General features: G+C 39.2%; 1 protein-coding gene across 5 annotated transcripts in view; it reads left to right on the forward strand.

Moving 5' to 3' along the window:
• Window positions 1–14,401, forward strand: part of LOC144653125 (centriole and centriolar satellite protein OFD1-like) — a 104,861-nt gene that overhangs the window by 54,550 nt on the left and 35,910 nt on the right. For all 5 annotated transcript variants that reach the window (XR_013570681.1, XM_078513042.1, XM_078513045.1 and 2 more), the window contains one exon: window positions 10,616–10,707. Coding sequence is in view for 4 of the 5 variants with exons in the window: in XM_078513042.1 (XP_078369168.1) it covers window positions 10,616–10,707 (92 nt within the window). In the remaining variant the exon portion in view is untranslated. The remainder of the gene's footprint in view (window positions 1–10,615; window positions 10,708–14,401) is intronic.

Here is a 14,401-nt window from a genome sequence, read left to right on the forward strand (position 1 = left end):
TTATTCCACTCACTCTTATTGGACATGAGATTGTTATAGCCAACTCGGCGCTATGCGCTTCGTTGGCTATCTACCATCTCATATCCAATGTGTGCTCATGGAATAATTGTTAAGTAAGACCCCAGGATACAGTATCTGCAGGGTTGGAGCATGTTTCGATATACTGCCATTGCTGAGGTTGGGTGTGTTCGTGGGTCTGTCGAGTGAATAACTCTTTTCTTGTTTCTGCCAAACGTATGCAACATGAGACCTGCCTTTGCACACATGGCTTGAAAATTCAGAATGAGGTTGATGGTAGTGTCAACACATTTCAGACTTCAATCAATCATCCACATAAAAGTCTCTTTGCATCAGCAGCCCTGAAAGGCTAATTTGCACATGCAGTTGATGAAGCCGCACCAAACAAGTGTACCTCCATGATAATTTGAATCAGGAATCGTTAATCTTGTATCTTAGAATAATGCTTTCAAATTAGACAGTCTTCAAAATGTTTGTGTTGGATTGCTTGGCTGCTTAACATCTTGACAGTGCAAGGGTGATGACATTTCATAATGCTCTTCCTCTCTGTGGTGGATCTCTTTAGCCAAGATTTCTAGGAAGATGTGGTCTTCAACCAAAAAGTTAGATGAATTCTTGTGTTCTGCTCTTTTGGGGAAGTTTCTTTCAAACTTCCCATTCACATGTGCTGGGCTTATGAGTTTATTTGCTTGGGAGTCCACAGCAAACGTTACTTTTTCATTGATTACAGTCTTGTTCACCCAACTTCCTGACAGTTCTTCTAAGTCTTCATCTTGAGGTGACTTGCAAACTCTTCCAACAGTGCCCCAACTGAGATCTGTCTTAATGCTGTATGGGTCGTCATCTCAAAGTTTAATAGCCCTTGTGCAGTTAGGTTCAATTAATATTCTGATTGTTACATCTTCTCCATATGGAATAAGTTTCTCAGCAATACGCTTTAGATTTTTAGATATTTGAGTTTGGCATTTGAAAGAGCTATGGAATAGCTGCTCTTGTGATGACCTTTGGCGAGGGGATGTGTACTTGGCGTTTGAGGTTTGTAACAAAAAGACTTTGAACTTTCTTGCATTCGACTTTTTCGTCCTCTTGATGCATCACTGACAAGGGAAGGTGACTACACTGTCGACCTTTACGGTTTTTTAACTTCTTTGTGATAAATTAAGGTAGTATAGGATTAAAAAAATAAATGAGAGCCTAAGAAGTCAGGATATCATTTTGATGGTTTTCAGAGCTTGACACAGATACTAGGGTGATTAAACTTTTATTTTCACCAGACTGTTGCCCTTTGATGGAGGCAGTGCTTGTCCTTCTCACTACACTATGAATTTTCTGCACTGACAGCATTCGTACAGTTCACTGCTACTTTGGGTGTAGCTTTATCAGTTCTATCTGCACTCTCAGGGATGCTCTTGTTATCACGTGAACAGGTTGGGTGTTTCTGCTTGCATTTTGCACAACTCAGAACTCTTTCACACTTCTCCTTTGCCATATCACCTTGGACAAAGCAACGAAGGCAAATCCCTGTCTAATAACGAAGGCTAATCCCTGTCTTTTACTGATAGGTTTCTTCATAATCTTTTGACACGTTTCTAAGTCATGGGATGCATTTCCACACCAGTTCCATGCTCTGTTCTTTCCATCCATGTGATCGGGAGGTTTTACTTTTACTCTAGTTGCTAGGAAATTTGCTTCCTTGTTCCTACGATTTCCATTTCTTCTTTAATAGACCCTGTTCTACTCTTCCTTTACTGTAAAACTTGAGTCCAACTTCGTTAGAACAGGCAGGCATTGTATCTGAGGAGTCTCAGTGACAATTTATCAAATTTGGTAAATAGAGGAAACTTGTCTCCTTGCTGGTCTCTTATGCTGGTTGCATAGCCAGCTCAAACCTTTTCAGATAGTCTGAAAGTTCTCTTAATGAGGATCCATCTTTGGGAAGAATCTCCAGCCAGTTTTCTGCTTTCTTCGAAATACTTCTGCAACCACAGTGGGGTGACCAAATCTCTTTTTAAGGGAGTTCTTTGCTTTTGTGTAAACATCATCTGTTTGAGAAATTGGTATCCTTTTACAATTTTCTTCGGTGTTTCTGGCAAATATTGTAAGAAGTACAGAATTTCTTCATTGGAGTTCATGGTTCTTTTCTCAATTACATTTTCAAAAGGAACTTTCCATGTGGGACAGTCTAAGGGATTTCCACTGAAAGCTGTGAGGTGGGTAGTTGGTAACCTTGCAACTTCCATACCTTCAGCTATTGCTCTGGCAATCCTATGTTGCTGGGTTTCGGTACAGGAGGACAATAAAGGATTGTTTGTACCTCATGTGGTGATCCTTAAGGGTTGGTTGAACTGGTGATGTGCAGAAGGGGTGTTGTGAAGTATTCTTGTTTGCCTTGTCCTTGCAGAGTTTAGTCTATCTTGGATAACTCTGTGCCTTTAACTCTCTGAGATGAGAAGATGGGATGTCAAGCTGCGCTGGTTTGGCTGAACAATCTGGCTGCTCACAGAATTCAGATCTAGCAATGATGATATGTAATCATGAATAGTTCTTTCTCATCCAAGTTCAACTGAAACTCCTTAAGATCTTCCAAATTGGGGTTCTCTTCTTTTCTTTTGCTTTGGCACGATTATAGCTCTTTAACCTCTGAATATCTTCAATCTGAATATCTTCAAGCTCATGTTTCTGCCTTTCTATTTCCATCTTTTGCTTGGTCACATCAAAGTTCCATGATGTAGCTGGGTTCCCTTTTGTTGCAGTTTGTGTGGAAGGAACCCATGTCTTGGTGAACCCCCAGCTGGTGATGAGGATGCGTACATGAATTGATGTCATTCCAAATCTCTCATTGTTGCAGTGGTTTTAATTTGTGGCACAGATTACTCAATTTATTTCTGCAGCAGCCGATGCCCTGGGAGATGGTGTGACTTAAGGACAGTGCCTCCAAAATGCAAAGATCTTCTGCACGGTTCATGACTATGCGGAAAAAGTAGATCTAAGCAAGGGTCATTGGAATCCAAAAACAAAATTTGAGGTAGCCACACTTTTTTCCAAGATAATTAAGCTTGAATCTAGAACAAAAATGCTGACTCAGCATTGTTTTTAAACAACAAAAAACATATTTCTTCACAGATTTCGTCAGGATTCTTATTTACTTTAACAAAAATAACACTTATTCTAAAACTCTTTAAAGTACATCACAAAATTAATAGTAACATAACAACTTCTGTTTGTATGACTTTAATTCCAAAATCATCCCAACGGCATCATTTAATATCGTTCCTGACAGCTCTCCTCTGAGATGTCTAAAATACAGTGTAAATAATTTTTGCACACAACCAAAAATTAATCAAATTGTGTTGAATTGAAGGGGCAAGGGCAAGAAACGCACATCGAGTTTTGTCCAAATTGAAAATTGTCACAAACTACTCCAAATTTCGCACGCAAGTTCGTTTACGTGTGCTAAACATTGATCTGTATTCAAATTCGCTGGATCTAGCTTCGTTGTTCAGAAATTACGTATGCAAAGAACAAAGGCGTTTTGCAAAGCTTACGTTCTCCACAGTCAGCCAGCAGTATGAGTTTTTCGACACATCGCGTGTAAATCTTTCCTTCTAGCGTTATTTAACTGTCCGGGGAGGTTGAAAAACTTGTCAGAGCCATGCTTTTAGTTTCTAGCCGCCATGTTGAGGATTTGCTTTAAGAAAAGGACTGGATAACACATTGTGACGCGATGTCACCTGATAGGTGTCACGTGAGAGGAAAGAGAAAAAAATGGCCGTTTGTTTCTGAAAATCAAAGCCTTTGGTTAGTTTTAGCGTAAGTGCGGCTGCCAGGTGGTTGAAGGACATCATTAAGTCTGAATACCCGTAAGTAAAAAGCATCGCTCGAAGACCTGAGGGATGTTCCTGCCTTTGTTTTGTACAACAGCGCTGTTTAGCGCTCCAGAACAACGTTGCACAAACCAAGGTAGTTTTGAGCCTGGCAGAATAAAAGCCTAAAACGAGCGTTTCTTGCCGGGAACTTTGTCAACGCAAGTTCTGCAGTGTCTGCTTGGATGCTGCCGCGACAAAGTTGCCGAGAAGTGACCTGGTTTTAGACTTATAAGATATTTGTGAGTGCCCGGAGCGCTACATCCCATCGCAAATTTGTTTTCCCTACCTCATTAAATATGCATGTATGGATCGGTCAAAAAGCGTGTGCGATCTTGTCTTGATTACGCGCGCAGGGTCTTGTAGATTGTGTGATGTAATAATGTAAGGATAGGAAATGGGAGAGCAAACAGCGCTTTACTGAAAGCGAAAGCAAGATGTAATTGGAAAACCAGCAGAATGTGATTTTGCTGAGCACGCTCGCCATGCCATTTACTTGGCCTTCCTTAAATCGGATCAACGGCGCGCGTGTCACAGAAGTTGAGTGTTGTGCAGGCGCTTTATCGAGAAAACTTATCAAAATAGTGTTGCCCCAAACGTCAAAAAACAGCTAACCGCAAGCAGGCTGCAGTGAAAGCTAACCGCAAGCAAACTGGAGTGAAAGCTTACGCCAAGAAAAGCGCGATCTTAGGGTTAAGGCCGACTCGGATCTTAACCCTAACTTGAAACGCTAACCCTAACTTGATTTTGTAACCCTAACTTAAAATGCTAACCCCTACCCTGAGCCTCGGGGTTCGCTTTTGCTTTAGGGTTAAGCGCTTAAACCCTAACTTGGAACGTATACCCTAACCTTAGGGTTAGAGTTGTTTGAGTTATAGTTTGATCCTTAAAACGTTTGCTGGTTTCATTGTTTTAAGGAACAAAAGGGTTCCTTTGTTTATCGTTTGTCGAAGAAAATTCCTTAATATGCCGCCAGCAAAAACCTTGTCTTTTTGCATGTGTTATTTTTCGAAAACGAAGGAAAGACCAGCAAAATTAAATACAGGGCAGTGTTGTGCACACGTAAACGAACTTGCGTGTGAAATTTGGAGTTTGTGACAATTTTCAATTTGGCCAAAACTCGATGTGCGTTTCTTGCCCTTGCCCCTTCAATTACCCCATCCATTTTATAAGATAAAAAGTGGGGTCACCATGCATTTTTAAAAGTTATTCTGCAAACCAGCATCAAGGGTCAGCAAGAGCTGCTGAGCGTATCCAGTATGCAGCAATAATACACAACTTTTGCATACTATTTAACAAATTTGGCAGTGTTCTTCTGGAGAAATTATGAAGATCTGCACATTAGAAACATTACAATGAGTTTGCAGAGCATTGGGACAAAAGAACAGGATATGGGAGCTACTGCAGTATTTTTGTGAATCTGAGTGAGACAATATAGACGACCTTCAGAACAGAAAATTTATTTTTCTCATTTTATTTAGTCACTAACTGAAGTAATTGTATTATTTTAGGGTCTTATACATATGACGACCCTGTAGGATGCTAGACAAAATAAACATTTTGATAGAAGTGATGTACTGCAATTCACACAATGGCGATATGGGTTTCCACCCAGTCATTTCATGGTCACTATTTGTTTCTGAGCCCCTGGCCATCGGGCGTGTTTAAAACACGAAATGGCAAAATGACGAAATGATACTGAAGATAAAAGCCAAAGTTATACGATATTACCGTACTACTGGAATTTTCACATGTTTCCGAATTTATCCTTGTAGATAAGTCCCGAAAAATAAAAGAAACTGCAATCACAAATTCTCCGTCACGTAGACCCATCACGAACACCCGGGCACGAACATAATATAATTATGGGTAATTTGGATTCCAGTCTCACCCTGTAAACAGGGCGCCGTTTGATATGCCTAGGACATTCTTGATCGAGATGTCCGTGTTTCGTTTAGCATAGGAAGAAAATGATTTGTTTATCTCGTATTTGCTACCGAGTCTCGGCTAAGAAGTAATGCTTTGAGCTCCAATATTCACAAGAAATGGATTAACAAAACCGAACCTACTTCGCAATAAAGTTTATACACGATATCAGTGGCAAACGTTCTTTGTACAGAAACAGAGTAATGTTCGATGTCTATATCAGTCCTTCGGTACAATTTAAGCTCTGTAGTGCAGTGCAGATACTGATAGGCAACTTGGCAAGTACTAAATGAAAAAAATATCCTGGTTTGCTGCGACCTTTCAGCAATACGTTCAATTTGGCGTTGTCATAAGTGAGAAGTATTTATTATATTCCTGGGCAAGAAGATTGAAATGTTCCCTTGAAATAATTCAGTCTAGACATGTAAACAGAACTGCCTTGAAGTTCAAAGGGAAACCAAACTATATTATTTACGTGTGTTTATCTTATCATTTTGTAAATTTCGTCATTTCGCCATTTCGCCGTTTCGCCATTTCGCCATTTCGTGTTTTAAACACGCCCCTGGCCATCTGTCCAACAATTAAACAAATGAATGAAGATCACCAACTATTTATGTTAATTAACAGTTACAAAAGAGTGGTACGATTCTAAAAATAATAACAAAAATTTGTCAACTTCCATTATCTTGATCTCACTTCGGCAAGAGTCATGTGCATTGACTTATTCATTGGACTTTCTAGATCCTTTACCTTCTTAATTTAAAGGTGCAACTTGGAGCCTCTAGCACTAGCTTCCTTTTCCTGATCTGTTGGATGTCTTTTTCTATGGAAATGACTGAAAGCCTTTTTCCCTTGCTCACGTTAATCATAGCTCTTTTGAAGCCTAACAAGGGTGCTACAAGCTTGCTCTCCCTTGGATTGAGTGTTAGTTTAGATTGCATTTCCATTGGGGATGCAATGTCATAAACATTCCCATTGCTAGTCATGTATGTCTCCTCCCAGGTTTCGATGAATTCACTTCCTGGGGCATCTAAATGAACAAAATATTGGCTTATAATAAAAATCAGGATTACTGTTTACACTGATAACAGATCAACAAGTTCAGGCAAAGCTTAGTTCTGATTGTACGAAATGACAGCTTGCAAGCAAGATCTTCATTTGGGAACTGTGTTAGAGGCACATGGCCTTCCACTCACAATATTTAAATTGAAAGCTTGCTCACAGATTAACAAAATGAAGGACAGCTTAATTTATAAATATTGTTGCTCTGTGCTAAAATAGCTGAGAGAATGCGTCAAGTTCACTTCCTGGCATAGAGCAAACAACTACTTCCTTCTCAAACACAATTTTCGTTTCCTCCACCTTCATGGCTAAGTAAGCACTCTCTATCCAAGGATATCAAGTACTGTAAAAACCCATGAGTAAGAACCTGCATTTTCCCAAATTTGCCTAAACAAGCTCTTATATAAATGGTAAGTAGCACAAATTTAGGCTATTTTGGTTCTTAATAGGTTCTTATTTTCTGAAGAAAAATTTACATTGTTGCTTATAGAATTTTTAGTGGTATTCAGCCTTTTCCTTTTAAAATTTGCATACCATTTTATGCAAATTCTTGATATGGTTGAACACTGCCACCTAAAGTTTATTTTTAACCCCTACCAATGGCATCCTATGCCTTCGATTAGATTTAATTCTCACGAGGCTGCAATTGGTGTTGGTAGGGGTTTGAAATAAACTTGAGGTGACAGTGTTCAACCATGTCAAGAATGTGACTGCCAGAAGTAATGGCTTGCCAAACAAAGAAAAAATATTTAAGTCTGCCAGTGTCTTGCAATTTAATGTTCGTTGCATCAATAATTTGGTCAAGACTCAGTTCTGGTTCTTCTGAACACTCTTCCCCCAATCCTTTATGTTGACAGTAGTTTTGTGATGGACCAGAGTAATTATTCTTATACCTGCTTTGGTATCTGCCTAAGTGGCCATCCTTCCTAGATCTTTTGATGCTTTGCTTTGTCTCCCTGCTGATCTTTAAAGTAATTCCATTAGTATTGGTGATGTCTTTTACTGCTTTGGGTAGGTCATCTCCAAATAGCTCCATTGTTATTGGGCTTTATGGGGCAAAAAGGATGGTGGTAGCTAGTGTGGAGCTCTGCCTTGAGAGCTAAATCTAGTTGCATATTAATATTTAGCTCTATGTAAGCATTAGCCATTAACAGAACACCATCCATGAGTCTATTGACTACTTGGTCTTTTGGTAGCATACCTGGTGTGCTAGTTTGGTCATTTACAACCTGCATTACATATGTTGTTCCTTTTATAACAGACTTCTGTACGTTTTGGAGTTTGAGGTCTGAGGTACATGCCCTCTCTGAAAGATTATTCCAGATAGCTAAATTACCTTTGGTTTCAGTTGGAGTTGCACAGTTAATTGGCCTAAGGTAGCACTTTTTAGTTTCATTCAGCCTATCTTCCTTAGGTTCTCCTTTCAATAATTTTTGGACAACAACAGCCAATATTTCATTAATTTCACTGCCATCTTCTTCAGACACATTGAACTCTTTTTCGAGTTGGCTTAGTATGGCACTGTTTTCCTTGCTGAGAACAGTGCTATCATCAGATTTTTGCATCTCACAAGCGGGTTCTTAGTGGCCTAACATACCATCAGTGTTATCCAACTCAGATGCAGCAAAGCCAGAAGTTTAGAGCCATTAGAGGACATTTGACCACATTTCTTTTGCAACTGAGCATCACTTCACTGAAAGTGCTACTATGATCAAATTTTCACCCCTTGCAATTGTAGACGTTTCATAGAGTGTTCAATGAAAGATTCAAAATGGCCGTTTTCAGTTTTCAAATACCCATTTTAGTTCCAGAGATATTAAAGCTTAAAAAAATCGCAAAATATGCAAAATTAGGGGACTGATGATGTCATCCACTCAACCTAATTTTATGTCAAGTACAAAAATTGAGTTATCTCAGTTATTTTTCTGTAGAGACCAATAAAACCAGTAATAATAACAGTTTTACAGGTGACACACTTACAGTTAGAATAAAATTGTGTTACCATGGCAACTCACTCTTTTCCAGTCCCCACCAATTTGTTTTTAATATCTTAGAATTTTTTTAGTTCGAGAAAAATGAAACCCGGCCAAGATGTCTGCCTAATCCATTGATATGCTTGCCAGATCATGCATGTAAAGCATCATTAGCAAATATCAAAAAAAGGATGCCATAATTGGCCAGGAAAGCCTTAAGCATCGGGGGATCTGAAACCTAGTATGTTGCCATGGTAACCAAATTGTTAAGTTCATATTGTGAACCACAACTAGCAGAGTGCTACTGCAAAGAATCAGAGACTTCTGATACAAATTGGCTGAGATATCACTTTCTTCATATTTGATCAAAATTTGGTTTAGTCTATGACCTCATTGCTTTGCTAATTTGATAAGATAAGAGATATTTGAAAACAGTAAACAACATTTTTGTTCTCATATAGAGTACTTGTAAAAATTTTTAACAACTACAAATGGAAAATGCGAATTTCACTGTAGTAGCACTTTTAGTGATTTAGTGGGATCGTTGGTCCCAGAAATACGCTTTGTATTCTCACTGATGTGCTTCTCAACATATGCTTTGCTTCGTCCTTGGTCAATTTCACTAACGTTTGCCATTGCCACGTCTAGTCCTTTGGTCCAGTTGGCTGAAACTGGGTCTGAGTCTCTGTGATAGTTGTGTTGTCAATTTGTGATGGTTCACCCACGTTTATCACGCAGAAAAAGCTGTGATATGGAGAATAAAATTCCCACACAGCCAACCTGATCAGTGACAAACACTGATTGGTGTTTGCACTTGCCTCTTTATAAGAACTTTCAGCACGGCAACAATTATAAGGTAGAATTACACTTTTACACACATGTCTGACTTATAATACAAGAATTCAGAAAAAAAATTCAAATGCTGGAATTCACTTGTGTAGCATGAGTCTTACTACAGGTGCAAATTACAATTGTAGCCATACAATTGTAAATGCCTTGGGTGTACATGTTTACTTGAAGTGCAAATTGTTTGAAATTCAGTGCTAAGTAATTTCCATTTTCAAGAATTTCTCCATATTTAGATATCATGTTGTCAGTCACAAGAGTTACTGTAAGCGCAGCTCCTGAGGAAACACAAAACAATAGTTTTTTGCACCATTCTTGAACTGTCACAAAAAAGGTCGAACAACAGGCCAGTGAAAATATTCTGTGCCAAATAAATGGAGTTGCAATTGCAACCCTGTCCAATGTGGACAGGGTTACAATGCTGTGGGATGTTAATTAGGTGAACATTGTCGAAAGTACCATTAAAAAAGTCGATGAGTATGAAAAGACAAGTGCAGGAGGAAGTGGACAGCTCTCTGAGCAGATGAAGCAGTGCAATAAAAACCCACAAGTAAGAACCTATTAGGCTAAAATTTGCCAGTTAGACAATTTGGAAATAAGTTCTAATTTTCTGAAATAAATGAAAAATGTTTACTTTTAAGAAATAACATAAGTTGACACCTAGGAGCTGCCTTATCACTCAAGTTGCAATGTAAAAGCCAATGTTGAAAATCCTAAAATATTATTATTGATACAATTACATACTTATCTACCGGTACCTTATTATAGGAAATTAAAGCTCCAGTAAATTAAGGTCTGTAGGTCTAAAATATGGGGTTTTTACAGCTATGCATCATGCTGTACACTGATAACATGTTTTTATAATGTGCTACTAATATATTCCTCAACTGCCAGTGAACACTAATGGGTTGTCCTTTAATTTTGCAGGAGAGATCGATAGTTTTGAGAGAAAGCAAGGCATTTATATGAATGCTTCTAATGAACTGCAGAGAACCAAAGACAAGTTACAACAGTTACAGGTGTGTTGACTTAGACCAAGAAAACTGAATCAAGACATAGTTGAAGTACCGTAAAGTTCTGAAAGAAATGACCCTTGTTATTTTCAGACTTAGCAACCTTTTCTGGTTGTTATTGCAGGGTTGTTACGTTCCACCAGCGAAAACATACCATATATACTGTAGGCAAATACATCTTACTATAATCATCTGCAGAATGTAAAGGGGTACATCATTGACACATAAAATATAACTTAACTAGTTCTAGGTATAGAAAAAAATTACAGTTATTTGGAAACCAATTGAAGAGGATAGGTGTTGGAATGAATGAACATCAGAAACATCAGAAAGAAAAACCTTTTCTTTGTATCTGTTAATTAACACAGTGACCATTATTTTCATAAAGTTTAAAAGGGGACCCGTAGTTGTATACATTTCTGCCTTTGCCCTTCTATTGCAGCTACATCAATAACGCTGAGGAAAAACTTTCAGTATAACTTTGTATAGGTCTTACCAATGAACAAATTGGGTACCTATGAAAATGAAAATTCAAAAAGAGGTCAAAGATACCCTATTTTGACCTTTTTAGGCTAACAACTTAAAAACTACTCTGTGAAAGTTTTTCTTTTTTTATGTATTTGTCTACCCCACAAAACAAACATTATGTAGGTATGGTTTGGAATCGCCTTAAACGTGTGACACATTTAGTAGAATTGCAAAAATGTCCATGAACACTGGATCCAAGGACAAGTATCCGGGTACAATTTTTAAACCAAATGGAGAGCTGCTCATTTTGGGACACCTTTTCCGAGCTGTCAAACACGAGAGTTATTCCATTAGCACTCAAAATGATTGCAAGTCTGTTTCAAAATATTTTAATCTACATGTATTTAAGTTAACAATTAACAATTATTAGATAAGGTTGAGCATGAAAGTGACCAGACGAAACTAATCAAATGACATCAATGATATCAATGATAAGCAGTGGATAGCTTCTTTGGCACGGGCTAATAGGCTACTCAAACTCTGAATATCCTTTGCTATTCACCTCTGAGCAACGTGCGCGAGAAAATTTTAATGTGATCGAGGCAGGTTCTGGTGTTGTTAGTGAACAACAAATCAGACTTATAGCCACAATTAAATTTATTTATGCAGGAATACAGATTACAAAAAAAGAAAAAGGGTGATTGCAAACAAAATCCTGAGTGAAATGAATCACCGACTTAGGTCACAAGGAATAGTACTGTACTTGACCAAGGGGTCCTCAGCTTGTAAGTGCAGGTCTTGAACACTTTGAACTACTGAATTAAACTAACAAACTGCACTTCTTTTATTAGGAAACAAACAATAGAAGGAAATTCTTATGATTCTAATACAAGGTGGGGTGGTGTGACATATGGGAAATTTGTGATGTAAATCCTGTATGGTTAGATTATGTGGGTTGATTCAGTCAAGAAAGGAAATAGTTTCTACTATACTGTAATTCTAAATTTGTACTAAAAATGCAATGTCACGTTTTTGTGAACCTGGTCACATTAATCTTTGACAGGAATACACTTTCGGGCTATATATATTTAATTAATTTATTCAAACAATGTAATACAAAATGAAAAGAAAGTTACATGCAAAAGGAAAACAGAAAAAAAAATTAAACAATAATAACACACTGTACATGAACTAGTGGGAACAATACAAAGCCGAGAGTGACATGAGAAACAACTACCAAAAAAGAAAAGCAGGGAAGAAAGACAGTGAAGAAGGAAATCACAGTCTGACGGAATGAACAGACAACGACACACTGGAGAGGAGGAGGCCCGCGACGAAGATGGGCGCCAGGAGAGAAAGGGTGGGGACAGACTGAAGCGAGAGATCTGACCAGAAGCAGAGAGAGGACAGCGGCCGGAGGAACCAAGCGAGACGGAGACAAAAATGCTGGCGACGCAGACCATGCAGGGCTGCCGCGGGACCAGGCAGGCGGAGGGGGGGGGCACAGAAGAGAGAGAGGACGGGAGGCCGGGCCCAGCGCGGCGGAGGGAGAGGGCCCAGAGCGCGCGGCCCCCGCGCAGAGGGTCCTGAGGGAGCGGGCGCCCGCGCGGCGGGGACGCACGGTTGATATTTTTGGGTAGTTGCCTTGAAGTGGGCTTCCGAGAGGACGCCTGTCTCTAGATAGTTGTAGGTAGCCACTTAATACGGGCTGAGAGCATATAGTAGAGAAGATAGTGGAAGGAAGATGTTTTCTGTTTAGTATAGAGTTTTTTTGATTTTCTTGTGTGGGGTTTCTGTCTAAGGAAGATTGTAGTCGATGGGAGATGTCGAGTTGTAGATCTGGTAGTATATTTGGAGGAGTGTTTTGTCCTCTTCTGGAGATGGAAGTTGTACTGAAGCTGAAGAAGTGCAGAGGTCAGAAGTGACTGGTAGAGTAGTGTTGTTTGATGTGATTTTTTTTGCTATCGGTGTATTGATATTTATGTTATTTGGGTTTTTTAAGAATTAGGTTTGTTTTTTCGTGAGAGAGAGAAATTGAGAACTTTCGGGCTATATTATCTCACTGTTTTAGTATAAACTAAAACAACTATTCACCTCAGGGTCGGTGGCTAGTGGGTATCCACTGTGGTGTTGTACCGTTTAAGTGAAACCACCGCAAGTTAAACTCAACCCTGATTTATTGACTCCATGCTTGGACCGACAACAAGGGGAGTGGGAGTTCCTTTCTGACCGTGTGCTCGTATGATTGACAGATGTCACAACACTACATCTCTCCCCTCCTTGATAATAAACTTACCATCTTATATTTTGGGTAACTAAATCAAACAACTTTACAATAACATCAACAAATGATAACCATGCCTTCTAATAACGGGCCTCTTAAGGTGTTTAGTGTTTATGCTACAACCATCGTCAAAAGTGTTGGCACGATAACCAAAATAATCCCTTGTCTCCCCCCACCCCTTCTCAATGTTGAGCTCCCGAACATATTGCACAGACAATCCTTAGCCACAATGGGTTCAACATTGAAAGGGGGGAGGGGGGCCTCCTAAAATGTTTGCATGTGTCGTCGAGAAAGTTTAAGCGTCAAGTATCTGCATTTTTATCTTTTTAGCGTAAGCGTTCCAACTACTTCTGTCTATGGTTGTAGTAGATTATTTGAACGTAATCTGTGAGCCTTGCTGGGGGTATCTTTTGTCTCTGTGACCTCCGCAGGCCCCCGTTATTTGCGCTTGGGGGTTTGGATCTTCATCTTGTGTCGAAACTTTGGCTTGTTCCGCACAGAAGGTTCTTCCTGTTCTCTGCAATCTCCTTCAGCTTTCAGTTCTTTCTCCGGATGATTTTAAACATGGATGGATTTCGCATTATGGACTTGAAACCGTTGCTAGCTGTAACCATAGATCCTTTCTTTTCCTCTACAACAAGGGATTCTGAATTGAAAAGATTGCTTAATTTGTTTTTCTTTGGTTGTCTTGCAAGCACTGTATCTCCTGGTTTAATATTGCTTGGTTTTGTGCCCAGTTTCGAGTCTCCATGCACCTTGATCTTTGGCTTTTGTTCTGCATCTCTCTCTGCCATAGTCTTCCGAGTCTCCTGCAGGGTATTTTGTCTAGCTGCTGTTGGTGATACTAATAGGCAGGGTGGTCTTGAGTTTCCTTCCATTGTGCTTCGCTTGGGAATACATTTGTGGTTGTGTGCGATGTCGCACAATACTGTCTGAGAAATTTATACA

The sequence above is a fragment of the Oculina patagonica genome, chromosome 5 (assembly GCF_052425735.1).
Source record: "Oculina patagonica isolate OP01 chromosome 5, crgOcupat, whole genome shotgun sequence".
Taxonomy (NCBI): Eukaryota; Metazoa; Cnidaria; class Anthozoa; order Scleractinia; family Oculinidae; genus Oculina; species Oculina patagonica.